General features: G+C 48.5%; 1 protein-coding gene across 1 annotated transcript in view; it reads right to left on the reverse strand.

The window, feature by feature from the left end:
• The window catches only part of NSD2 (nuclear receptor binding SET domain protein 2), an 881,013-nt gene that overhangs the window by 82,866 nt on the left and 771,407 nt on the right, over nucleotides 1-26,740 (reverse strand). Inside the window, exon 22 of the mRNA XM_085642559.1 lies at nucleotides 12,456-12,660. Coding sequence (XP_085498685.1) covers nucleotides 12,456-12,660 — 205 coding nt within the window. The remainder of the gene's footprint in view (nucleotides 1-12,455; nucleotides 12,661-26,740) is intronic.

Genomic DNA, 26,740 nt, shown 5'->3' on the forward strand with positions numbered 1-26,740 from the left:
TCTTCGAAGTCTTTTCTGTCTTCGGAAGGCAGTTTTTCTATAAATCGCTGCAGGGAATCAAATAGTGATCGGTCGTAGCGCCCCAGAAGCGCTGAGGCACTAGCTACTTTCAGACTCGAGGTCGCCGAGCCACATACTCTTCTGCCCCAAGAGTCTTGCGATTTACGGTCTTTATCCAGCGGCACAGTGGATGATGACACCACTGAATGCGTTTTTCTGGCAGCAGCTGTAATCACCGAGTCTGGTGGAGGGTCCGCCTTGAGAAACAGAGGATCCTCGGGGGCTGGACGGTATTTTTTTAAGAATCCGCGCCGGCGTGGATTTGATAGTCGCTGGAGTTAGGAAGATGTCCATTACTGGTTTAAGCAACCCAGGGACTAAAGGCAACAATGGACGAGACACCGCTCTCTCATGAAGTGTCTCGAAGATGACCGAAGAGGTGGTTTCTTGAACAGGCATGGGAATGTTCAACTTAGTCGCCCCTCTGCACAGCACATCTTGAAAAGTGGTGATATCGTCCACTGGCGACACTCTAGATGGTGGAGTATCTGTGAGTGTGTGAGAGTAATCCCTTCTGGACGAACGGCTTGGAGAGGAAGATGAAGGAGACCTCTGTCGCCTTCTCCCCGATCTGATTGATTCTCTCCTCTGAGAGGTAGACCTGGATCGCCTTCTGGGCGAGCGTGAGCGCCCTCGCAATTCTCTTGCTCGAGAATGGGATCTTGCTGGTCGTAATGTTTGATCCAGAGTCCTTAGTCTTGTTAAGGACTCCTTAACTGCCTGATTCATGGAAGAGTTCTGAGGCATTTCCCTGACAGGGCTCTGAGGTAGAGCATGGCCCTCGTCTTGCGATGTATGCTCCACCGGAGGAACTGGAGAGACGCCCAACACTTCCGGTGATCTGGATCTGAACCTCGAGAGGCTGAAGGTGAAATGGAGATCGGACGCGATGAATCGTGCTCCGATGTGGTATAGATCACCCTATGAGGAGATTTGCGTCTTGATACTTTCTTAAGCGTCAGACGAATGTGTGACGTCTCCTGGTATCCCACCTCGGGGAACCGTCTCGACGTTGATAGGCCTATCACCGGAGACCTGGACTTTGACGGCGAATGAATCACCGGCGATGTGTTCTGTCTCGACGTCGAGAGTCTTGTCGTCGACGGAGGACTTGTCCTGGACTGAGGTCTAGAACCCAACGGGGAATCTCGCCTCGACGTCACTACCTTCTCCGAAGATCTGGAGAACTTAGACGACGGAGGCTCCTGCCTCGACGTCGACCTCAACGGAGGCTCCTGCCTCGACATCGCCCTGTACTCCGACGGAGGCTCCTGCCTCGACGCCAACCTCGACGGAGGCACCCGCCTCGACGTCAACTCCGACGGAGGCACCCGCCTCGACGTCGAATGTTGCGACGACGATCTTTGTCTCGGCGTCGACAGCACTTTCGAAGAGGATCGTCTTTCTCTTGACAGCGAATCATGTCTCGATGTCGAAGATCTAGCAGGATATTTTGACACCGATCTTTGCCTCGGCACCAATGTTGCTTTCGACGTCGAACGCCTGCGCTCTTCCTGCGACGTCGCTCTTGGTGTCGATTTTGACGTTGAGCGATGTCTTGACGTCGAACGGTGTTTTCTCGACGTTGATCGGCGATGAACCTCCTTCGACGTCGAAGGATGTTTTCTTGACGTCGAAGTAGCAGACGACGAACAAATACGCTTCGCCGCCGGATCGAGCGTCGACGTGGACTTTCGTTTGGAAGCATGACTCCCCCTGGACTCCTCACCTCTCAGCGACGATCCCGCCGTTGGAGTCTTCGACGCCGAGCCCGACGGAGAACAGACAGAGACCAGCTGCTTCGACGTCGACCGCTCCGAAAGGCCATAAAGCCTAATTCTCTCTCTCTCTTTCAAAGTCCTCTTTGAAAGGTCCTTGCAGTGACGGCAGGATGCAGGAGAGTGAGAATCTGGTAGGCAGACTGTAGGAGAGTAGGGTCTGCTATCCTATGGTCACCCCAAATTTTTGCTTTTTGCTTCACTGGTTTTTGACATATTGAGGCTGTGGGCCTGCCAATCAGACCCCCAGCCTGCTGTTCTCTCTACTAAATTTACACTAGGCACCCTAGGTGCATAACCAATTGGAAGTGGATCACCCTGTGAGCCCCTGTACCAGTGTACACTAGGTACCCAGGGCATTGGTGTATCTAAGGCCTACCAGGGGCTGAAGCATGTATTATGCCACCCCTGGCCTGGCCTAACAAATTTGACACAACTGGCTGATCACTCAGCTGGGGTAAGTTGGTGTAACCACCTCTTACTTAGGTGTAGTATACCTATACCTAACCTTAAATGGGACACATGTTAACCTATAAGTCACTCCTATGGCAGGCCTTAACAATCCTGAAGGCAGAGTGCTTGGTTCCATGTGAGATGGTGCTCTGGCATGAGCTGAGCCTGTCTGCAGTGGTCGGAACCACTTCCTTCTACTGTTTCCAGGTATCGTCATACCATATACTCTTAAGTGCATTATGAACCTCGCGGTTAAATGCTATCTTTGGTTTGGCTTTATCAAAACATGTCGAGTAAGGTGTCATACGAATTGGAATACTAACCCCTCGCCAATTCTGGCGACGGGGTTAGCATTCGACCCTTCTAGAGGGACACGACATGTACAGTACCTGAAACCCGGGTAAAATCAGACATAGCCTCAGCTCCACAAAATGGATGCTGCCACCACAGACACAAGTCTGCCCTCCTGCTGCTGGGAGTCCTTCCAGCTTGGGAGGTGTGGACAAAGGATTTCCTGCCAGGGGAGGTGCGTGCACCACCCCAGACAGGATTTTGTGTATTGGTCAGGTAGGGCTTGAAAGAAACCAGACATGCCTGAAGCTCACAAGGAGCCTCGGTGCATATGCCAGTTCAATCCGGTCCTGGGGCACACCAGTCCCGGGCCTGGGGCGAGCTGGACAAAGGATTGGGGATGGGACCTAGCAGGTAGTCCGGCCCCTAGAATCCGCTTAAAGGTAGGAGCTGTGTCCTAAGACTTCAGACATCCTGGAATCAACTTAACTACAAGAAGAAGACGGGAACTTCGACGCTCTGCCGCACAGAGGACTGAAGCCAATCTCCCCTGTGGTCAGGGAGTGACCACCTTGCTAACGCAAGCACCATCCAGCGAATCAACGTCTGCTTTGCCGCCGCCTCCCGCCGGAGCCCGAGCCCAGAGACTGACAAGACCTGGACCTCCAGACCTCTCACCGCCCGATCCACAGTCCCTGAAAAGAAGGAACCCGTGGAGGCACCGAGACACGTGGAGCCAGCCATGTTGAAAAGACCACGACAAGCTGCAAGCGCAACAACCGAGGCTCCCTCCAAGTTGTGCTTTGGGATCTGAGAAGCCCAACACCCGAGCAGCATGTGCACCAAAGGTGAGCCCTCCAGCATCTCCACGATCTGCGTGGGGCCCTTCTGCATTTTGCCACTCGACGCGCCTAAGCGGTCGCTGGCCCGCTGGCTAGTGGCCATCTTGGCGACGAACTTCAAGAACTACACCGCTGGTCTGGTTGCTCCAGACTGGCCCTTGCTCCTCTCCAAAGGAGCAGTCCCTCTGACCTTGCTGGTCAGAACCATCAGCTTATTTCGTTTTCCACAACAATTGCTTTTGCCAAGGCTTGTTTGCTTCGATCAAGTCGCGGACACCGCCGACAGCGAGAGCCTGCGTGGGACAGCTCGTGAACCGACTCCTGGACGTCGTCGACCTTCATTGACCACGTGGCTGCAGAGACAAGCTACACCTTTTCCTCCTGTTTGCACCCGACATCGCCTGGTACCCACCTGGTGCCACGCTGGTCACTGGCTAGTGACTGTGAACACTGTCCCCTCTGCTTACAGGTCTTCTACAACTCCGATCCACTCTGGGATCCACCGCATCTCTTCCGGACCGACCGCTTGCAGCATCTTTGTCTTCAGGCTCCATTGAACATATAGAAGAAACCCGACGCACTACGATGGCCTATGCACCCGCTTCCTGTGGGTGAGGTAAAGCTGGCACTCCGGTGCCCAAGTGTAGAGTATCATCTCTAGTGTCTGTGTTTCCAATCTTGAGTTCATAGTCCATCCGGAAGATCCTCTTTGCAGTAACTTTGTAACTTTTACGCACCCATTGAAAACCTATGGCAGCCCGCATGTGACTATTTGCTCTGCACACGCAACCCGTGGACCTCCTGGTCACTAACTAAAGTTAGCTCCTTGTAGGCCCAGCGATTCTAGAGGCCCTAGGCCTTTTCCCTTTTCTGTTCGTGGTACTTATACCACTATTTTAGTATATGGTTCGAGTGGCCACCAGGGCCTATCCATATAAAGTGCAACTTCTGTGTATTCTAACATATTCTTGTTTAACGATTTGTGCTCCTGTGCTCATAAAGAGTCTAGGGGTTACTTTGAGAAATAAATACATATATATTTTGAATATATATCTGTGTGGTGTCCTTTCATTGGTATAAAAGGGGGTTACATTTGGTAAAACAGCTTGCTTAACACGTTTCACGAGTTTAGCCTCAAAGACTGCTTAGCCTACGCTACCACTAGGGCAGCTAGTCCGAAAAGGTTGACTTACAACCACACCATAAGGGTTGCTTGGCATGGTACAAGGTGGTCACTTTAACTAGTGAACATCATATACCAGGCCAACTTCTCACACAGACGATACACACCTCGTGTGTGTCTGAAGAGGCCTTCTTTTTGCCACAGGATGGACACGGCATGAATAAAGAAGGCATTTTTCTGACAGAAAAAGTTGCTAAATTAGTCAGAAAACACAGATGTACGCTTCCCTGACAGAGTCTAAGCAGAGGAAGCCCAAATTACTACAAAAGTAACAATTCTTGACTAAAAAGTCAAAAAAGAAGAGAGCGGAGTTCCAGGGTCCTGACAGAAGGAGCCGGAAAGAACAACTGACACAACTGTCACCCCTGAGGCATGATGGGATATTGGAGTCAGGGCTGCCTTAAAGGCACGGTGCCAGTTTTTACCTGTACAAGGCTTTTCAGTCTCTATGGTATTGTATTGCAATGCAGCCTGCAGGCTAACAATGTTTGGTGGATCTGTGTTTTGCACAGTGTTCTTTTTTCCTTTATTATGAGTTTGTTTCCTCATTAAAAAAAACAAATATAGAGATTTAGGTGTATTTTTATACCTATGGTGCATTATTGAATAATTGTATCTACATTGTTTAGCCTTCTATGGGGGCTGCATTTGCTTGGAAAAAATAATATAGGTGTATACATATACAGAGCTGTATCTATATGTTCTTCATATATAATTTTATTATTTCCGGGGTCCCCGCACATGGGCGGGAATATTCAGTGCTTATGACTATTGATGAGGATCCCCTGGAAGAGAAGGACACTTGCCTGATGTAGCTGAGGCAGGGTTTAAACCCTGACTTCATGGGAACTGGCATTCCCTAAGCACTGCACTGGTAAGAGATTCAATTTTTGGGGAAAAGTCAACTGAAAGAAAAAATAATGGAGTAACAACTCCCAATCGACCTTATAGAGTGACCACTGCGCCTTTCAGTAGGCCTGGTCACCCCCCTGACTCCTGCCGCTACCTGTCCCTGCTCCTGCCGCCGCCGCTGACACCCCTGATCCCGAGCGACCCAGCCACAGCTGAGCCGCCCGGCCGCCAGTTTTCCCGCCGCTGACCACTGCGGACACGCCCACCACCAGCCCATTGGCCGCCCCGCTCCCGCCAACCCAGCGGACCCGCCCTCCCGTCCCCCTACCTATGACGCCCCCGGAGCGACCGCGCAGCGGACGCGCGCAGCGGGAGCGCCGAAAGTGCGCCAAAGGTAAGCCCGTCTGCGCCCGTCCGCGCCTGGACCGCACCCAGCGCCAGGACCCCTGGCCCCCGCAGTCACCAGCCCACCCGCCGGACCTACAACGCCACCGACCTCAACGCCGGCCGACTCCCGGGATGCTACCGAGCCACCCCTAGACGCACCCACGGACCCTTCTGCTGCCGCTCCTGCGAGTTCACCTGCATCCGGACCTGCACGACACCCGCACCCACCAAGACCAAGACGAGCAACAACAGCAGCCGCCTCAAGTGCATCCTACTCAACACCCACTCCGTCCACAGACACGCCATCGAGCTCTGGAGCCTGCTCAACACCACCTCACCAGACGTCGCCTTCCTCACGGAAACCTGGATGAACGCCTCTTCAGCGCCCGACATCGCCATCGCCATCCCAGACGGCTACAAGATCATCCGAAGGGACCGCATCAACCAGACCGGAGGAGGCATCGCCATCATCCACAGGAACACCATCCGCATCACGACCAACACCGACGACATCCTGACTACCGCCGAACACCTTCACTTCCAGGTCCACATCAACCCCAAGACCACCCTCCGAGGCACCCTCATCTACAGACCCCCGGGACAACGCACACAATTCAGCGAAGACATCGCCGACTTCATCAGCCCGCACGCCCTCCTCTCCACTGACTACATCCTCCTCGGGGACCTCAACTTCCACCTGGAGAACAACAACGACCGCAACACCACCACCCTGCTGGACAACCTCGATAACCTCGGACTCAAGCAACTGGTAAACACTCCCACCCACTACGCCGGACACACACTCGACCCAGTCTTCTCTTCCAGCAAGGACATCGCCTTCAGCCACGCCACCGGACTCCAATGGACGGACCACAGCTGCGTCCACTTCAGCTTCGGAAGGACCACGATCCACCACCACCAGCAACAGGTTGCACGCAGGAGCTGGAACAAGATCACAGCCGACCAGCTCGCGACCTCCCTGAACATGAACCCTTCCACCAGCACAACGAACCCTAGCCAGGCGGCCACCAACCTCACGAAGTGGATCAGCGTTTGCGCAGACAAGCTCGCCCCCCTGAGGACCCCACCCAGCAGACCCGGTAGCAAGAAAGCCCCATGGTTCACCGACGAACTCAAGAGCTCCAAGAAGAACTGCCGAGCCCTCGAGAGAACCTGGCGCAGAGACCCAACACCGAACAACATGACTGCCCTCAAGCGTGCCACCCGAAAACACCACCAACTCATCCACGCCACCAAGAAAACTGCATTCAAGGAACGACTGGACAACAACGCACACAACAGCAAGGAACTCTTCAACATCGTCAAAGAGCTCTCCAACCCCAACGCCGGAAACAACGACATCACCCCTTCGCAAGACCTCTGCAACTCCCTCGCCTCCTACTTCCACAACAAGATCGCGGACATACACAACAGCTTCAGCACTCAACCGACGAACGCCACGACCGAACCACCGCCCCCCACCACCACCCTCCGCGCCTGGACTCCGATCAGCACCGAGGACACCGTCCGCACGATGAACTCCATCCACTCCGGGTCTCTGACCGACCCCTGCCCACACCACGTCTTCAACAAGGCCGACACTGTCATCGCACCCCACCTGCGGGACATCATCAACGCCTCCTTCGACACCGCCACCTTCCCAGAGAGCTGGAAGCACGCCGAACTCAGCGCCCTACTCAAGAAACCATCGGCCGACCCCACCGACCTCAAGAACTACCGCCCCATCTCGCTGCTCCCTTTTCCTGCAAAAGTCATCGAGAAGACCGTCAACAAGCAGCTGGCCGCCTTCCTCGAGACGAACGGATCCCTCGACCCCTCGCAGTCTGGCTTCCGGGCCAACCACAGCACCGAGACCGCCCTGATCGCAGCCACCGATGACATCCGAGCGCTGCTCGACAACGGAGAAACAGCGGCCCTCATCCTCCTCGACCTCTCCGCGGCCTTCGACACTGTCTGTCACCGTACACTAGTGCAGCGACTCAGCAACGTCGGAATCCAGGAGAAGGCACTGGAGTGGTTCATCTCCTTCCTCGCCGGAAGGACACAGAGTGTCCGCCTCCCTTCGTTCAGATCTGAAGCCACCGAAGTCATCTGCGGCGTCCCTCAGGGCTCCTCGCTCAGCCCTACCCTCTTCAACGCCTACATGAGCCCCCTCGCAGACATCGCACGCCAGCACAACCTCAACATCATCTCCTACGCCGACGACACCCAGCTGATCCTCTCCCTTACCAACGACCCCGCCACCGCCAGAGCCAACCTTCACGAAGGGATGAAAGAGGTAGCCGAATGGATGAAGAACAGCCGCCTGAAACTGAACTCAGACAAGACGGAAGTCCTCATCCTGGGATCCTCACCCACTGCCTGGGACGACTCCTGGTGGCCCCCTGCCCTAGGCAGCGCACCCATACCAACAGACCACGCACGCAACCTGGGCTTCGTTCTGGACTCCTCCCTCTCCATGACCAGACAAGTCAACACCGTCTCCTCGTCGAGCTTCAACATCCTTCGCATGCTACGTAAGATCTTCCGGTGGATCCCCACCGAGACCAGGAAGACGGTCACCCAGGCCCTCGTCACCAGCCGTCTGGACTACGGCAACGCCCTCTACGCCGGAACCACTGCCAAACTCCAGAAGAGACTCCAGCGGATCCAGAACGCCTCAGCAAGACTCATCCTGGACATCCCCCGCCGCAGCCACATCTCCGGTCACCTGAGAGACCTGCACTGGCTCCCAGTCAACAAGAGAATCACCTTCCGTCTCCTCACCCACGCACACAAAGCACTACACAACCAAGGCCCAGGATACCTCAACAGCCGCCTCAACTTCTACGCTCCCAAACGCCAGCTTCGATCGACCAGCCACGCCCTCGCCGCCGTCCCCCGCATCCGAAGAGCCACCACAGGGGGACGGTCCTTCTCCTACCTCGCCGCCAAGACATGGAACACTCTCCCCACCCACCTCCGCCTGACCCAGGACCACCTCGCCTTCAGGAAGCAACTCAAGACCTGGCTGTTCGAGCAGTAGCGTACCCCCCTCCCCCAGCGCCTTGAGACCCTCTGGGTGAGTAGCGCGCTATATAAATGCGATGATTGCTTGATTGAGTGGAAAAAAAGCCAGAACTGTCGTCTGTGCACATGGGTGGGAACTTATGGCTCCAGTTCGGTCACCATGGCATAATTTTTGAAGCAGGCATTCCCTACTGGTGCTGGAAAGTTAAGGAAATGTTTGCCGAGCACCAAAAGATATTCATATGGGAGGTATCAAACCATGAAGCTGAGTAGTTTGTAAAAGTCACCTGTTCCCCGAGATGGCACGATTGGACCATACTATATAAAACTCTCACAAAAATAAATACTATACATGGTACCGGTTATGCATTTTTTACATTACATGTTTCTTTTGGGGTGAGTAGCTTGAAAAATCTGTTTTCTTCGACATACAGCCACAGCGGGCACTGATTGGGATTAGAATGTTTAGGTTTAGTTTATCTTTTACCATACATACATTTTTGATAAAATAATAGAATTATAGAGTCCTGTGGCATATTACTTATGCCACAATTTTCAAAATTCACCAGAAGTTGTGTTTCTAGCAGCAATGGATAAAAACAACCCCATCAAACACATGTGATATATAGCCATTTTCAAAGACGAACACAGTTTAAAGATAGACACACACATGGAAGCATAACATTAAGAAATTGCAATACAGTGCAAAACATGCTATACCCCAATACAATTTGGCATCACACCTTGATGTGTGTGTGTATGTGTGTGTGTGTGTGTAGATCTATCTATCTACACACACAAAAGTTTACTCCATAGATTACGTGGGTTTTTTCGGCTGGGAGCCACATAATCTATGGAATAAACTTTTTCCTGCAACACATATGGACTGAATTTCCCCCTTTTTGGTAGAAGGAGTGTGCGTATGCGGCTTTGCTGATAATTTATGCCCTGACACGCACCGAAGCTGTGGTGTCCAGACTTTACGAGGTTGGTGGAAAATATATATGTATATTACCTACTGGCGGTCGCCAGTAGGTAGTTATAGTTAGGACCACGTTTCCATAGGAAATCCGCAACATTCTATTTTGAATAACTTTGGCGCCGGTTGACAAATCCTCGTGAATTTTTCAAAATAGGTGGGGCGCTACGCTCCGCTCCTACCCTGAAAGTCTCGGGGGGATTCGTCAAGCGGGGGCTGAGATAAAAGGGGGGTCCCAAAACGCGTTTTTCCCATGCATTTTTCCATAGGACCTTTAGACACAGCTACAGCCCGAACGGCTGAACAGAATTACTAGAAATTTGGCAGAGAGGTAGTCCTCAGGTCAAGGAAGTGCCTTTTGTAGGTTTGGTGTAAATCTGTTCAGTAGATTCTGAGAAAATAGCCTTTAAATCAATATATATATCTGAGCCAGCTTACGGTGCGCTTACGGTGCGCTTACCGTACGCGTACGGTGGCGTGCGCGAGCGCGATTCTGATTGGCTGTTAGATCTTAGTAAACATTCGAATCGGTCGAAACCAGGAAGCGGCGGCCGCCATTTTCTCTCTCGCACTCAGAGTGTGGATTAAAAAACAAAGGACAAAAACATGTCAAGGAGCTGTTTAGCCAGCTCCAAAGCACCTAGACATGTTGAGGGAGTCCTCAAAGATCCCCCAAGGCCAAAAACGGAATTTTAATTTTTTCTCTAATTTCGCCGATTACGCTTACCGTACGCGTACGGTAATAAATTATTGAAAAAAAAAAATGTATCCACACCCTCCCCACCCCGTGTGCAAATGGTTCCCGAAGGGCACCATTTGTGCATGGCTTATCATATTTTAAAAAAAATAAAATATAACCTTTCACAACGAAGCGCATCATATGTCCTCCATGTGCGCACGGTGCGCGAAGCGCATCGTGCGTACATGGCCCATCTAGCGTAACGTGGGCACGCGGTGCGCGTAGCGCACCGCGTGCCCACCGTGCGTGCACGGCACTAACTGCGTAAAGTGGGCGCGCGAAGCGCACCGCGTGCTCACAGTGCGCGCACGGTGCGCGAACGAACGCACGGAACGAACTGCGTTAAGTGGGCGCGCACGCCACGAATGGCGTAAAGTAACTTAGCATTTAAAAAACCGTACAAATTCACTGAAAAAACCATAGGTTTCACACACGTTATAGTTAGGAATTAGCATTTAAAAAACCTTGCAAATTCACTGAAAAAACCATAGGTTTCACACATGTTATAGTTAGCGGAAATTTTACTGATAAAAAACCAATGAAATTCCCCCGTTATAGTTAGTGCAGGAAACTAGAACTCACGCGACCGCAATCTTCTGCTGATGACATATGTGTCTTTATGAAAAAAAAATATTTGTAATATATGTATAGCTAAAAATTTATGGAAGAAGACATGGGCAAATAAGTGTCTAAATACAGTATTAGCATCAGCAGAAGATTGCGGTCGCGTGAGTTATAGTTTCCTGCACTAACTATAACAGGGGAATTTCATTGGTTTTTTATCAGTAAAATTTCCGCTAACTATAACATGTGTGAAACCTATGGTTTTTTCAGTGAATTTGCAAGGTTTTTTAAATGCTAATTCCTAACTATAACGTGTGTGAAACCTATGGTTTTTTCAGTGAATATATATATATATATATATACATACACAGATACATATATGCAAAACAAAAAAAAAAGATATAAAGTGATTTATAGTTCTGGCTCAAACATACAAAACCAGTGAAATTGGCTTGTTATCGTTACCAAAGCTGCCCGCCATGATGTTCAATTCAAATTACGATTCACAGGAGTTGTGAATCATGATTCGAAATTTTCAGCAGCACAGATATCCTCAAGTGTTAACCTGTTAAAACCCATTTAAACTTATATTAAACAAATCTCAAAATCTCTTGCGAACGGATTTACACCCCCCCCCCCCCCCAAGCGCTATTTTTAAGTTCTACTTTTATGCTAAGTTTGGTGCAAATTAGTTCAGTAGTTCATTGTAGGATTGAGGAAAATTTCCTTTGGGCAGTAAAATAGATAAACATCTTTTTCACCACCCCAGTATTATCCCCCTGTACGGATCTGCACAATAACTGCAATACCAGACATCAGGTGACTATGCAAAGAGATTTCCAAATCTGGGGCAAGTTTGTCAACTGGGCCAAAAGTTAAAGGCAAATCAAACAAATTCCATGTCATCTAAAAGTGTGGCTGAACCATGACTACACTGTGGGCTACCACCAATGTGTAAAATATATGCACTCATACATACACAAAGAATGCAACAATGGATAGTTGCTGTAAATCACATTACAAATGAGGTTGTCAGTAAATATGACTAAGCCCCCCTATCGGACATAATGTATGTAAATGTATTTATATAGTGGATATTTAAAAATGCTAAGTGCCCAATTGTAATTAGCGCATAAGGATAGTCAGTGAATGACCTTGTTTTTAACTGTTCATATCCATTGATATCTCTCTAAAACATCAATACAACATCTGTACAAATGAAATTCGAACTCTCAAGAGAAAAAAGCAGGTCAAAACCAAACTCAACTTTCACATTGATGTCTACATTTTCTCTTACCAAAGGGTCGTTTCACTAGATCCAAACAAGAGATGTGGTAAGCTTTGGTGCAAAGTTTCCTGTCACAAATCACAAGCTGACCTCCATCATTGCAACGGAAACAAAAATCTTCAGAATTTTTCTTCACCTCACTCTTTGTTTTGCGTTTTTTAGTTTTCTTCTTGGCCTTTTTTACTTTTTCATCTGATGCATTCGTTGATGAGTTCTAGAATTAGTTTAAAAAAAGTTAGAACAGGTATAATGTAGTAGAATATAGGCAATATCTAATGATGTAGGAAACGGGCGATCAAATAATCATTTTAGACACCATATTTTTTTGAATAGATTGTACGCATTTTTGTGCAGAATTATTTATTCCCAATGAGATAGATGCAATTGTATTAAAGCAGTACAGATTTTCTGATTAACTTAAGGTTATTTACTCACATCCTCATTGGGTTGAGCTCAGACGGGGTGCATCTAACATGAAAGAAACAATTATAGCTACCGAATATGTGAACTATGTAGCTAAGGGAAGATGGCTAAATTAACAGGTGCAAGCAATATTGCAGACTGGCTTTATGAAAGAGAGACCATATTCTGAAATCAAACAAGCATATGTAAAGGCAACAGATCTTAGCAGTATCAATAGGTCCAAAAGCTGAGGCTGTGGGACAAAAAAAAAAAAAAAAAGAAAAAAAAAAGAAGATTCATGACGTGTATGCACACATGATTTGTGACAAAAGCAACTCAGCATCTAGACGCCTGTGTGCACATGCAGCACCACACATGGGTGCACATATGAATTGCTGTGGCCCACATTTTTGTTGCTTTTATTTACTATTCTATGTTTGTGGGCACGATTTGAGCAGTAAGTTATAAAAAAACTAATTAAATATAAGAATTTAACATTCACCAAAGCACATTATCAAAATAGAGTAATATAGCAGCAAATAAAGGCTACCCAGCCATCCAAAAATCAATTTAAAAAATAATTTTTGGGGAAAGGACAGCGAAGAGGTTGAGGAGTAACGGTGGAGAAGGTGGTAATAAGTCAATACAGGGGAGCAATGGAAGAGCTAGCGCTTGAGGCAGTAGAGTAGTTACTTAACTTCTGTAGCTCCTTTTGTGGTAGCCTAACCTCATATTTCTGACCATGTGAATTTCCCTAGGCGCTAGACTGGATACTGAGATTTTTATTATAGCAATTACCCAGTGTGTGGCTAGGTGGGGTTGTGCAGTTGGCCTGTGAGCAATTTACGGTTAGAGTCCCTACAAGAAAAGTTGTTACCTGAGAGGAAAATTCTTCACTTTGTTAATAGTCGTGGTGGGTGGATCTGTGGAATGGCTCATGCTTGGATATCCCACAAGACCGATCGGGCAAAATGCCCATTCCGTCGGACCAGGTTGTACAAAGAATAGTGTTTCATGAACGTGTGAAGGGATGCCCACGTAGCAGCCTAGCATATGTCAATAACTGGCACACTGCATGCCAGTGCAGTGGAAGCAGCCTTCACTGTTGGAAAGAGCACGCAAGCCTTCTGGGGCTGTTTTTTTGGCCAGTCAATAGCAGTTTAATCCAATCCATCTGGAAAAGGTTGTTTTCACTGTTCTAGCCTTTTCTTTGCACTAGAAAAGCCCTCAAAGAGTTGATCGCCCAAACAATGGTCTCTGGTCTGATTGATGTAAAAACCGTTGGTCCTCCTAGGGTCAAGACAGTGGAGAGGTGAGGTGAAGCACAGAAAGCCGGTAAGGTGATCGATCGTCCAATGTGGAAAGATGTGACTAAATTTGGCAGGCATGCCACTTTCACCAATTTGTCTGGGAAGAACATTGTGTATAGCTGCTGGGTGGACAGGGCCTGGAGTATATTCACTTGTTTTGCCGAGGAGATGGCAATGAAGAATACAGTTTTAATTGTCAACAGGAGTAGAGGACAGCTGTGCATCGATTATTTGCGAGTTGCTGCAGTAGCTTCAATATTCAAAGTCCTCCAGCTTTATTTGTAAATCAACATTTTGTTCTTCCAGCACTAGAACTCTGTCCCAGAAATGTTTTTGACTTTCAGTGCATTCATCTGCCAGCTTACGCTTGTTTCTATTCTGTGCATTGCTTTTGACAATATGTCACACCACTGGATGTTATTTTTCTGGGAACGTGCACAGACTATCTTGTAATGAGCATCCGCTTTTAGGGCACTAAGCAATCTCAGTGCCAATACAAATGGATCCCTCAAAAGAAGAACCCCACTTTGCAGCTTTCTGGTCAACTATGGGCTGTCTGATGTCGTCTTACACATACTAAGACATTTATCTTAGTTCTGTAAATGAAGTGTGGCCACTTTCAGGTTTTGGAGGGGATACTCTGAATTACCACACCACTGGCTATCACAACTTAGTTTGTTTGCAGTCTTTAAATAAGGGTGTGAACTAGGTATGCTGAATCCATTAGCGCCCTACACTTCTGAACAGGTTCGGTATCATTGGCTGAAGTTGAGAGCTAATTATCACAGTGTGCCGGGTCGGTGGAGTTGGGGCACCCAGCGTACTACTTCATGCCTGTGTTGCCATGCCCTTGGCTGCACTTCTTTAAACACTGTGGAGAAGGAAAGCAGCATTTAAAGAAGTAGATGGGCAAGAACATCTGTCAGACTTTGTCTGCATTATCAGAGCTGCAAGTGCATCTGCTCTGTCAAGCCTGTATAATAGATCCCTCATGGAATCCATGATTCAGAGTCTGGAAACAAGAAAGAAGATCTAAAAACTGGAAAGAAAGGAATGTCACCTCAGATATCTTTATCGAGGTGCAGGACTCGAAAAATCATAGAAATTTCACTAGACCTGCAGGTCTAGTAACATGAAACATCTCCTCGACCTAACTAAAATGCACTTGACCTCGGTCTCTGAAAGCTAAGTGTGACAAGTTAACAATATTTAAAAGCATTTTTATCTTAAAATGTGGTTATTAATTTTCAGCATAATCATCCAACGTAACAATAATTCAATAAAGCCGCATTTAAGTACTGCTATAAGTCTCATCTAAGTGGGATGGCATAAATAAGAAAGGAGAGAAAAAAAAAAAAAAAAGAAAGGAACATTTCCCTTCCCCCAAACATGGAAATTTGTGTTATGTGCCCACTGTCTCTCCCCCCTGGTCTTGACGGCGATGTCCCAAGAATCATGTCCGCTAAGGTTTCACCTCTTCTCGTGGTAATGCCTGTGGTGGGTCTGCTAGTCGCAACAATCTCAGGTATCTATGGCATGTGAGTTCCTTAAACTCCGAAGTCAGCAGTTACAGAAAGGACCTCCAGAGGTCCTGGAACTAGGCTCCCGGAGTGGACAGTGAGAGAAAAATCCTCTCCATCCAGAGTATGCCCCATAACCTATGGAGCCATCTCAGGTAAGTAGGGGAGGTGGTCGTCCCCCAGTGAGATAGAATGTTTTGGATGGCCGCCCCTAGTGCTAATGCAATATGCAGATCCCTTTGCGATCAGAGCGGGAAGGTGAGCGGATTGGGAAGGCCTAAAAGGATGTATGCAGGAAAGCGGGGGATTTGGGTATCAAAATGGGTGTTAATGTCATCTAATACCTGTGTCCAATAGCCCAGGTTTCTGGGGCATTACCACAGAAGGTGAGTCAAGGTACCCAGTGAACCGCATGCTCTCAAGCATTGGGGGCTTCGGGCTGGGTTACCTCTGTGAGGTGAGATACCAATAGGTTACAATTTCAGTTGCAGTCTTTTAGCTATGCTGCGTGCCCTGTGGCGGGCTCTGTAATAGATATCTGTCCACTCCTTCTGCGAAAACGTCCTGCCCAACTCCCCCTCCCATCTCAGCTGTCCGGAGGATTTATCTGCCCTAGGGGTGCGTCAAGAAATCTATAGAGTTCTGTTATCAGGCGCGAGTCCGTGTGTTTTGTCACCAACCATTTCTCAAATGGCGTGAGGGCCCTTTGAGCCCCGTCCCGAACCTATTTCTGCATAACCCAGTGCTGAATTTGGTGGTAGCGAAAACGTTCCGTCTCGCGTGAGGCTCGGTTGTGTGAGGAAATCTTCAAATGATAAGCGTCCTTTGAAGTCGAAGAAGTGTCCAACGGACCGGCAGCCCTCTTTTGTCAACTGGGCATATGCTCCCATATCAAGACCGGGAGTGAATGTAGGATTGTGCACTATAGGAGTAAGTGGAGACGGGAAATTTTAAGCCAACGGGATGTGGCCACTCTGTCCCAAGCTGTTAAGGTAGAGTGTGTGACTTTCGACAGGTATAAGTTGTGAGGCATTGCCTCCTTTGTAAGAAAGGTGATTTCCCCCTAGGGGTTGACTAGCCAGGGCTCTGTCAATAAACAACCAGTGCTTCTTGGACTCTGGTCTTGACCACTCTAACAGGGGTCTCAAATGCACCGCCCAATAATAGACCTGTACATTTGGGATGGCTAATCCACCTTCTGTTGGGGGCCTGTGGCATAGTTCTCTGTGCAATCTGGGTCTTTGGTCACACCAGATAAAACTCTCCAAATCACGCTGACTAGAATGCAACACCCCTGACGGGGGTGGTGGGGTGTCAACGGCAGGATCTGGAAAAGAAATAACAATTGTTAAACTTGTCATTTTTATCGCCGCTATGAGGCCCAACCAAGACAGGGAATGCGGTATTCATCTACGGAGGCAATCCCTTATGTGCCACAGTAGCGTCATATAATTCAATGAGGTGGTGCGCTGTGTGTTTGCTGAGAGTTGAAGGCCTAAGTTGGGGATTGTCTTCTGGGCCCATTGAATATGGTGTGTGCGTTTGAGTACCTCTATTGTGTCTGAGGAGAGGGACAGACTAAGAGCTTGTGACTTGTGGACGTTGACCTTGAATCCCGATACTTGCGCTAACTGTTCCAATAAACTGAGCTTGATTTCCTCTCCCCCAAAAACCACCCCAGATATTGAAGGATCGTTATGCACCCTTTGGACCATAGGCTCCATGTAGTTTGCGAATAAGAGTGGTGAGAGCGGGCAGCCCTGTCTTGTACCCTGCTGTATAGGAAAGGGGTCAGATGTGAGGCCGTTCACTTGGACAGAGGCAGTGGTGTTGGCATATCTGCTCAGGACCGAGCCTATAAATCTTTCTGGCAGGCCGAAGTGGCGCATGGTCGCTGTTAGGGCTAGTGCACCCTATCAAACGCCATCTTGGCGTCTATAGAGAGAATCATGCGATCCGTACCGAACCGCTCAGCTTTGTCGATGATGTGTAAAAGGCGTTTGGTGTTATCGAAGCACTGACGACTAGGGACGAAGCCTGATTGGTCCGGGTCTTTCAAACCCGGTAGATGGGGGAGAGGCGCTGCGCCAGGATCCCTGTGAACAGTTTAAGGTTGGCGTAGAGGAGGGTAATGGGCCAAGAGGACGCGCATTGCCGCTTATCTTTCCCTGGTTTGGGTATGACTGTGACTAAGGCCTCTAGCACCGTGGATGGGATTGAAGAGGAGAGCCTAATCGAATTATACACCCTTGTAAATATTGGGGACAGCGTGGAGCAGAAGGTTTTATAAACAAGCATTGGCATAGCCAATGGGTCTCGCCTTTGGGACCATATAAGTGGTTAGCCATGCAGCATAGAAGCTGCGAGTTTACTAACAAAGAGAGGGGGGAGAACACCGAGCAGTGCCTGTAGTTGCGGCTGAGTGCTTTATCCCAGGGTATTTCAGGGTCATTCTCATTCTCCCTCGATATGCCTCGCTTTTATTTCACGGTATGTGTGTGTTCCCAGCATAAAGCACCGCACTAAAATACTAAACGCTCCAACACAGTGATCAATAACAGAACAATTTGATGTCACTTAAATTACCAATGACCAATTGGCAACAATTGCCTGAAAGCGTTTGGACCTCAATAGCTGACAGGCCGCTATTCCAGAGCCTTTTGTTTCCACACCGCAATTTGCTCAACTGATCAAAGCTCAGCAAAGCCACATAAGCGGCCGGACAGTGACTGCCAACCCATCAACTCTTGTATGAACAAGGCCCTGGACAAGGTGCACATTTGTCCATACTCATGCACACTTTGGATTGAAGGTGTGATGAGGCACACTGAGCGAAGAGTAGGGGGGAGTGTAACAGTTGGGAGCTCTCTGAAGGGGAGGCAGAAGTTTGGTGCATGAGAAATGGATAGATCTTATGAAATCTTTAACATTCAGAGGTGGTGCTGAGAGTTCGGTGTCGGATGGAGTACTTGTTACACATTGGAAATGTGTGGGCACATCCCTGCTATTAAATTAACTGTCTCTAGAGATGGAACTAAGATTGATACGATGAGTGGGTGAAATTGACGATTTTCTCTTTGGAAATTGCATGAAAGTTTTGATAAAATTAGCTTTTGTTCGAGAAATGTGGTTTGCGATATCTCACTTCGCTTGTTTTACCCAAGCTCGCGCTTTCCTATAAATATGTCTTATGAGATACTATTAGGAGACTGATTTCGGCAGAAAACATATCCCGGTTTGACATTTTCTGTTTGGAACAGTCACCTGCTGTTCACACGCAAGACGTTTTTACATTGCTTGGGGAACAAGCACGCGAGTGGTGCGCTTGTGCCACAGCGAGACATCTGTTTTGCATTATCGCGCACGCATCTGTGCACGATAATTGAAAACAGATGTGGCCCGTTCGGGTAACCGCAAGCAATAGTCAGTGGGCGGAGCAAAGGCGGGACATGCACCTGCCTTTGCCCAATTGCGTGCTGTCTTTCTTAGAAAGACGCACGCAAAGCCCAATAGCCTGCAAGAAAAACAAAAACACACGCACAAGCGTGTGGTGAGCTTTCTGAAGCCCCTTACTAAAGTCTCGCAAGCAGCGCATGCGCGCTGCTCTAGGCTCGACTTAAAAAGAGATGGAAAGTCATACGGGCCCGGGAATTTAAGCAGTGTTTGGTTGGAGATGGCTGAGATCACCTCCTCCAGTTTGATCGGGGATTCGAACTCTTCGGCCTGGTCAGGTGTTAGTTTGGCGGCATTCAGGTATTGGGCAGGGCTATCGTCAGGAAGTTGGCATGCTCCATTTAATAACGCGTAGTACTGCCGAAATGATTCTGCAATGGCCTGGTCAGAGCCCTGCTCCTGACCGGACTGATCTATAACTGTGGGAACATTGGAGGCCTGCCATTGTGCCCTTAATTTATTAGCTAGGAGCCGCCCACTTCTGTCTCCCCCAGTGTAGGAGTGCCTACGCCGCACCATGAGCTGCATACTCTGCCCTGTCAATGTCCAGGCCTGCTAATTGGATTTGCGTAGCCTTTAGCTGCCTCCAGACCCTTGGGGCACCCGTTCTCTGGTGAATACGTTCGAACTCCTGCACCTCACGGGAAAGTTGCTACCTTTTATCCCTCCCTCCTTCCTGTTATCAAAAGCGGTGATAGCGATAAACTTCCCCCTAGCCACTGCTTTCAGGGCATCCCAGAGTGTTGCTATGAGGGTGTCGGGAGTGTCATTCACTTCTAGATAGTCTACTATCGCTTTTGTGATTCGTGGCACTACTGCAGGGCGTTGTAGCATTGTATCTTTGAGCCGCCAACCCACCCCCCTCAGCGCCTGAGACCCTCACCGGTGATTAGTGTGCTTTACAAATGCTTGATTGATGTGTGGGTTGAGGACCAGTGAGGGTCAGATTCATGCTCACTGACGAGCGATCAGATAATGAGCGAGGGAGTATCTCTACCTGTTGTACCTGCTGGGCAATTATATTAGCGGCTAAAAATAAGTCAATCCTAGCATTGGTCTTATGGGGGTGTGAATAGGAAGCGTACTCTCCGTCTGTCGGGTGGTGAGTCCTCTATACATCAGTCAGGAGCGTTTTTCAAGATACTCAGCATGCGCTTGGAGATCCAGGTGCTGATCCCTCAGGCGAAGGACCTCCTGTTGAAGCTGGTCTATTTCCTCATCCCTGGCAGAGGCCTGTGTCTCTAGCGTGTCTACTCTTTCTCCCACCGAGTCTAGGTCCCTCCGAACCTCCCTAATCTCTTGGACTAGTTCCTTTTTCATAGTGTGCAAATAATCCTTCAGGGAGGCAAACAAGGTTTCAAGGAAGAAGCATGTCATTGGGGCCTCAGCGTCTCCTGCTTCTCGGCCCATGAAGCTCCCCGGCGCGGAGGGGGTCGCTTCTGTGTTAGTAGTGCTAGACGTGAGGAGGAGATCTTTAACAGAACGTTCCCTCTTGTTTTTATTTGATGCCATTTCCAAACCACTCAGTGCCTTCCACTCCGTCTTCTAAGCACGTTCGTGTCTTGCTGATTTCTATGGCGCAGTCCCCTGGCTAGCACTATATCCTATAACACTCCTCATACCCCCGCGCTTCCTCCCTCCGTCTTCTAGGCCTGGTTCCTTTTGCTCAGTCCTGGATGCCTGGCGGGTCTCTTGTTCTTCGTACCGGGAGAACTCGGCAGCAGCCAAGAAGTTTCATCCACCCTCTCCCCCAGCAGCACTGACCTTTTCTACCAGGTGTCGGTCAAGAAATGGGGGAAATTTAGCCTGCCCCTCGCGGCCTTGTGTCACTCGCAAACTATACTCAAGCCGGCCGCACTGCCTTGGGCCAGCCTCCTTTGCATCATGGGCCCAAGAGCCCAGGGGAGCCAATCTCTGGCTCAGCCGGGTCCAGGGCACTGAGCCAAAGGGCCACGCACCAGCCGTCCAACGAGGATGTTAACACAGCTCCGGCCGGAGCCTCTCACAGCAACCGAGCAGCGACCGCATCTATATTTTCAGCAGCCGATCTCTTCTCAACCCGGCTCCACTGGTCTCTGTGCCACTGTCAGTATAGCTGGGAACTTCAGCGCAGTTATGTGTAGAAGAGCTGCCACAAGGGGAGTGAACAAGAGTGGATAGGTTGTTCAACAATTATTTAGCAATACCTAGACAATAAATCCTAAGTATACATAATTTATTTCACATTAATTTTCAGTTTCAAAACATTGTACATGAAAAACTTTCCTCACGTCCTCCACAGAGACACAAATATAACACATTTGCCACCAAAGTGCATGTGAATCATAACACAAAATAATTAATAAACACATATACCAAACATGAACACCATACAAAATCTCAATTGCCTACAAAAATCATTAGCAGGCACCAGTCCTTATATAACAGATGAAGGAACAGGCGGAGATAACCCAATTCAAAAAGTCCTGCCTGTTTACTGAGCTGAAGACAGCTTGATGTTAGATGGTGTCGTTCCACCAAATAGGAATACATTTCTTTAATGAATCCCAACAGTGCCCCACAAATGTTCTAGCTTTAACTCAGTCAACGTGTTTCATCATCGCTTGAGCGCGGTTGTACAAAGAGCTGCAGATCCGTGATGGCGTGCAGATGAATGTGATTTCAGGCTATTGAAGGGATATGTATCTGCTACAAATCTCTACGCAGAGCTGCACCACGAAGGAAGTACAAGCCTTGCTACTAGAACACACGATCATGAGGGTTTCTTCGAACAAGTAACCCTTGACAGTCCCATCACGTTGATTTACTATAATTGAACTTCAAACTCAGAGAGACTATACTGTCTTGAGAGAATCGGATTCTAACGGCTTTACAATGGAATTTCAATACTACATGGGAGCATCTGACAAATGCAGTTAAGGCTATTTTCAGTCCACGTCCTGAGGAGAACCCTATAACAAGGCAGGGTTTGAAACGCGTTGACTGAAGCTAGAACATTTGTGGGGCACTGTTGGGATTAATTAAAAAAACCCTTTCCCCGTGGCCGTCTCGAGCCAGGTTTGGCTTTGCTGGCCCCCAGAGGTGTTGTTGGGTGAGGAGGGGGGGGGGGGGGGGGGGGGGGGGGGGGGGGAAGGGGGGGGGGGAGTAAGGCCTCGGGGCTCCACCGGGTCTGCTACTCAATGCTGTGCCAGTGGGGCACAGTCGGCAGGACGGAGCGACGTGCAGGCATGTCCTACGCGGTCCCCATCTTGGCCACGCCCCCTTAAAAGCATTTTATATTGCTCATTCACTTTGTGAGCAATAAAGATGCCTTTAAATCTGGTCACATTTGCTCTGCTTTCTAGCTCCCCCCTCAACCCCCTCAAATTTACATGCTATAATTGATACTGTAAACCCAATCATAAACAAAATAATTAATGCTTCCCTGTCATCAGCAAAAATCCCTATAGAATGGAAGTGCACCACAGTCAAGCCACTACAAAAGAAACAACTTGTTGACCCTACCACCCTCACTAACCTCCGACCTAGCTCCCTACTCCGATGTCTAAGCAAGATCACCGAAAAATGTATTAACTTCCAACTCAACCTACCTGGAAGAAGCAAACATCTTACACCCAAACCAATTTGGTTTCAGACCCCAGCACTCGACAGAATCAGCTCTATTGTACACGGCTGAATCTCTCAAAACCGCCCTTAATCAAGGAAAGAATGCGGTTCTGGTCTTATTAGATCTATCGGCCGCATTCAACATGGTCTCACATGTCATTCTCCTAGACCATCTCAAATCGAATGGCATCTCCCACATAGCCCTGGCTTGGCTTAAAGGGTCCTTGCAGAACCTCAGACAAGTTATCACCCTTGGTCAATACAAGTCAACAGAAAAACCCCTGCTTTCCAGTGTCCCTCAGGGGTCCATTCTCAGCCCGGTGCTCTTTAATGCCTACATGGCTCTATTGATCAGTTTGATATCGTCCTTTAACATTGAGACTATCTCATATGCGGACGATACGCAGTTAATTCTGGTCTTAGATAAAAACACCACACAGGCGGAAGAAAATTTCCGATTATGTCTCACTACAACTTTCCAATGGATGAAAACCAACCATCTAAAGTGCAACTTGGAAAAGATGGAAATATTACCACTGGGACAAGGGTACGCCTTCTCTCCCAATACATGGTGGCCAGCTGAACCCCTCCCAAAATACAGTAAAAGTAACCAGAAATCTGGGGGATTAAATTTGATGCTGCACTATTCTTCAACCAAAAATCTTTAGCAGTAGCTGGGACCTGCTTTCATATTATAAAATCACTCAAAAAGTTTTTCAATTTTCTCCCCATTACAGCCAGACAGGCAGTTGTTGTGGCCCTAATCTCGTCTAGATTGGACTAATGCAACAGCCTTTTTGCAGGGGCCAACAAGTCAGTCTGACAAACTCCAAATGGTTCAACACGCAGCAGCCCGTTTAGCGCTAAACTAGCCCAGGAGATTATCTGCATCGGCTGCCATAAAAACACTATACTGGCTACTTATCCATAAAAGAGTTCTGTTTAAGATTCTGATAATCACCTTCAGAATATTTCACTCCTCAGGGCCACACTATCTTTGGTCCAGATTTGCACGTTATATACCTCCTCGGAGCCTTCGATCTTCTAACGGCAATCTGTTTAAACCACCAGCATTTAGATATGTCTCAAAAGGAGGAAAATCGCTTGCAGTGATAGGCTCCAAAGTGTGGAACCAACTCTCTAACCACCTTTGTCAATCTAAAACGCTCTTCAGGAAGGCCCTAAAACTTGGATCTTTTCAGCCTCACACGCCCTATGCAGAGCACTTATCTAACTCTTCTTTTCACCCTCAGCTACCCAGTTTTTGTTCCAACTCAGCGATCCGCCTAGCGCCAAGATGTTCCCCAGAGTGACAGTTGCGCTTTACAACTGTCCGATTACATTACGGGGTGCCCCTCTAAAGGGCCCCCTGTACCATACGTGGATCATATCTCCAACACCAGAATCGGTGTTGGGGTATGATTCCAACATGTTTAATACCAAACATGACCAGTTTCGGTGCAGCTATTATACATCTCGAAATGACTGATGTTCACTATAGGTCTTAAAATGGCTGACCGCACTTACAATGCCTGGAGAATTGAATTCGGGGTTTCTAGGGGTGTCCTGCTCATGCAGGGACACCCTCACACTTAACCAAGCACCCTGCCCTCAGGGGTGAAGAGCCTACCATATGAGTGACATGGGTTTTAAGCGCAGTGATATCAGAAAACATATCTGTTGCGAGAGGTGCAAGCACCATCTCCCACAAGCTGCAATGGCAGGCCTGTAATCAGAGTTTATGTGAACTTCCATGGGTGGCACAGTACATACTTTAGCCCATGGGAGACCCCTGGTGTATCTATGCCCTGGGTTCCTTAGTCCCATATGCTAGGTACTTATAAGGGCACACCAGTAGCCAGTTGAGAGGTACCAAAGCCATTTTGGGAGAGAGAGCACAGATGCTGGGGGTTCTGGTTAGGAAGGATCCCAGCAAAACATACTGACATCAGGGAAAATGTGGGGGATATCCATAAAAGAAAGATCCTACTTTTCTACATACGGTAGAACTGTTGGTGATCCACCTGGCTCTAATGTCTTTTCAGCCAGGGATCATGGTCTGTACTTTCCTCTTACAGACAGACATGTCCACCATGAACTACCTTGAAGTAGCAAGGAGAGACGAGGTAAACAGTACTTTTCCTAAAATCTTTAGCAATTTGGCACTGGATGCTGTTGTGAGGCATTCAGCTTACTGTGATTTACCTTCCAAGACTGAAGGTAAATGGCTGAGCAGTCATCTGTTAAAACAACAGGAATTAAATTTAAATGAAGTGCTGGAAGATGTTTTTATTGCTGGGACTGTGCAGAAGAAAACGTTAATTACAGGAAGTAACAAGTTACTTACCTTTGGTAACACATTATCTGGTAGAGACTATCTAGCTGCAGATTCCCTACCTTTGAATTTCCCAGGCGTCAAGCTGCATTCGGAAACATTTGGTGAGCAATACCCCTTGGGCGCGGTGGGTCCATTTCGTCCTGCGTGATGTCGTCGGTAATGCTACCAGGCGGGCGTCAGTAGTTTTCATTTTTTCCACGCCAGAAGTGCAGAGCCACGAAGTAACGGAAGAGAACATATGCAAAACAAGCGCCCTGAAAAGTGAAGTAACCCTAGTCCTAACAAAATCAGTCAGCAAAGCATAGAGGCATGGGTGGGCCTGTAAGGAATCTGCAGCTAGATAGTCTATACCAGATAATGCTTTACCAAAGGCAATTAACTTGTTCATCTGATAGAGACTTCGAGCTGCAGATTCCTTTCCTTTGAATTAGATACCCAAGCATTATTATCCGGGCAGTGGGTTGCACACCAATACCGTACACTAGGAAGTCCTGCAGGACCGAATGGGTAAAATGCCCGTTTCTGTGGACCTGACTGTCCAGGCAGTAGTTATTGGCAAATGTGTGCAAAGATTCTCACATTGCTGCCTGACGGATGTCCAAGACTGGGACACCCCGAGCCAAAGCCGAAGTTGCAGCCTTTCCCTTGGTGGAATGGGCCCTTAATCCCTCAGGGAGGCTGCTTCTTAGAAGAGCCGTTTCTGCACTGCCCCCACCCCTTAGTTTCCACATACCCCACAAAGAATTGATAGTCCACCAGGAACTCTCTTGTGTGGTCAAGGTAGAACGACCGCGCTCTTATTGGGTCCAGACAGCGGAGACACTCCTCTTCCTTAGAGGGATGTGGTGGAGCAAAGAAGGTGGGCAGCATGATAGACTGACCCAGATGAAATGGGGTCACTACCTATGGCAAGGATGAAGCACAACTTTATCTGGAAAGGACATCATGTAGGGAGGCGTGCAAGATAGCGCCTGCAACTCACTCACCCTCCGGGTAGATGTTATCGCCACTACAAATGCTATTTTGATGGTAAGCAGCCAGAGGGGACAGCTGTGTTCAGGTTTGAAGGGAGCACACATCAGATAAGTGAAGACCAAATTAAGGTCCAACTGCGGCATAACAAAGGGCATGGGCAGAATTAAGTGAGCCAGCCCCTTCAAAATAACAAGTTACTATGAAACATTAGTTAGTTATAGATTACTTACCTTAGAATTACCCCCAGGTGTCAGACTGGATCCGGAAAGTTTTTTCATCAGCAGTACCTCTGCGCATCGGAAGGTGGCGTCGGTCGGCTCCGCATCCGTCGTTGGCGTCGTGGTCACCGGGATGACATCGAGGCAACTACTTACATGCCACCCGCGCGGAAGTCAGTTCTGAACACTACTTTCCTCGCCAGAAACGCAGAGCCATGCAAGAGACTGACCACTGGTGCACAAAACTAGGGCCCTGAAGGGATGTCCTTAACCCTAGAAATCAGTTTGCAGAATGGGGAGGATGGGTGGGTCGGTAAGGAATCTATAACTAACTAATGTTTCTTACAGATATATAGTTAACGAAGGCAAGTAACTTGTTCATCTGAAAGAAACACGTTAGTTATAGATTCCTTACCTTAGAATAGATACCCCAGCAATACCAACCCCGGAGGGGAGTCTGCGAACCATGATC

This window comes from Triturus cristatus, chromosome 2_2 (genome assembly GCF_964204655.1).
Source record: "Triturus cristatus chromosome 2_2, aTriCri1.1, whole genome shotgun sequence".
In the NCBI taxonomy this organism is placed as follows: domain Eukaryota; kingdom Metazoa; phylum Chordata; class Amphibia; order Caudata; family Salamandridae; genus Triturus; species Triturus cristatus.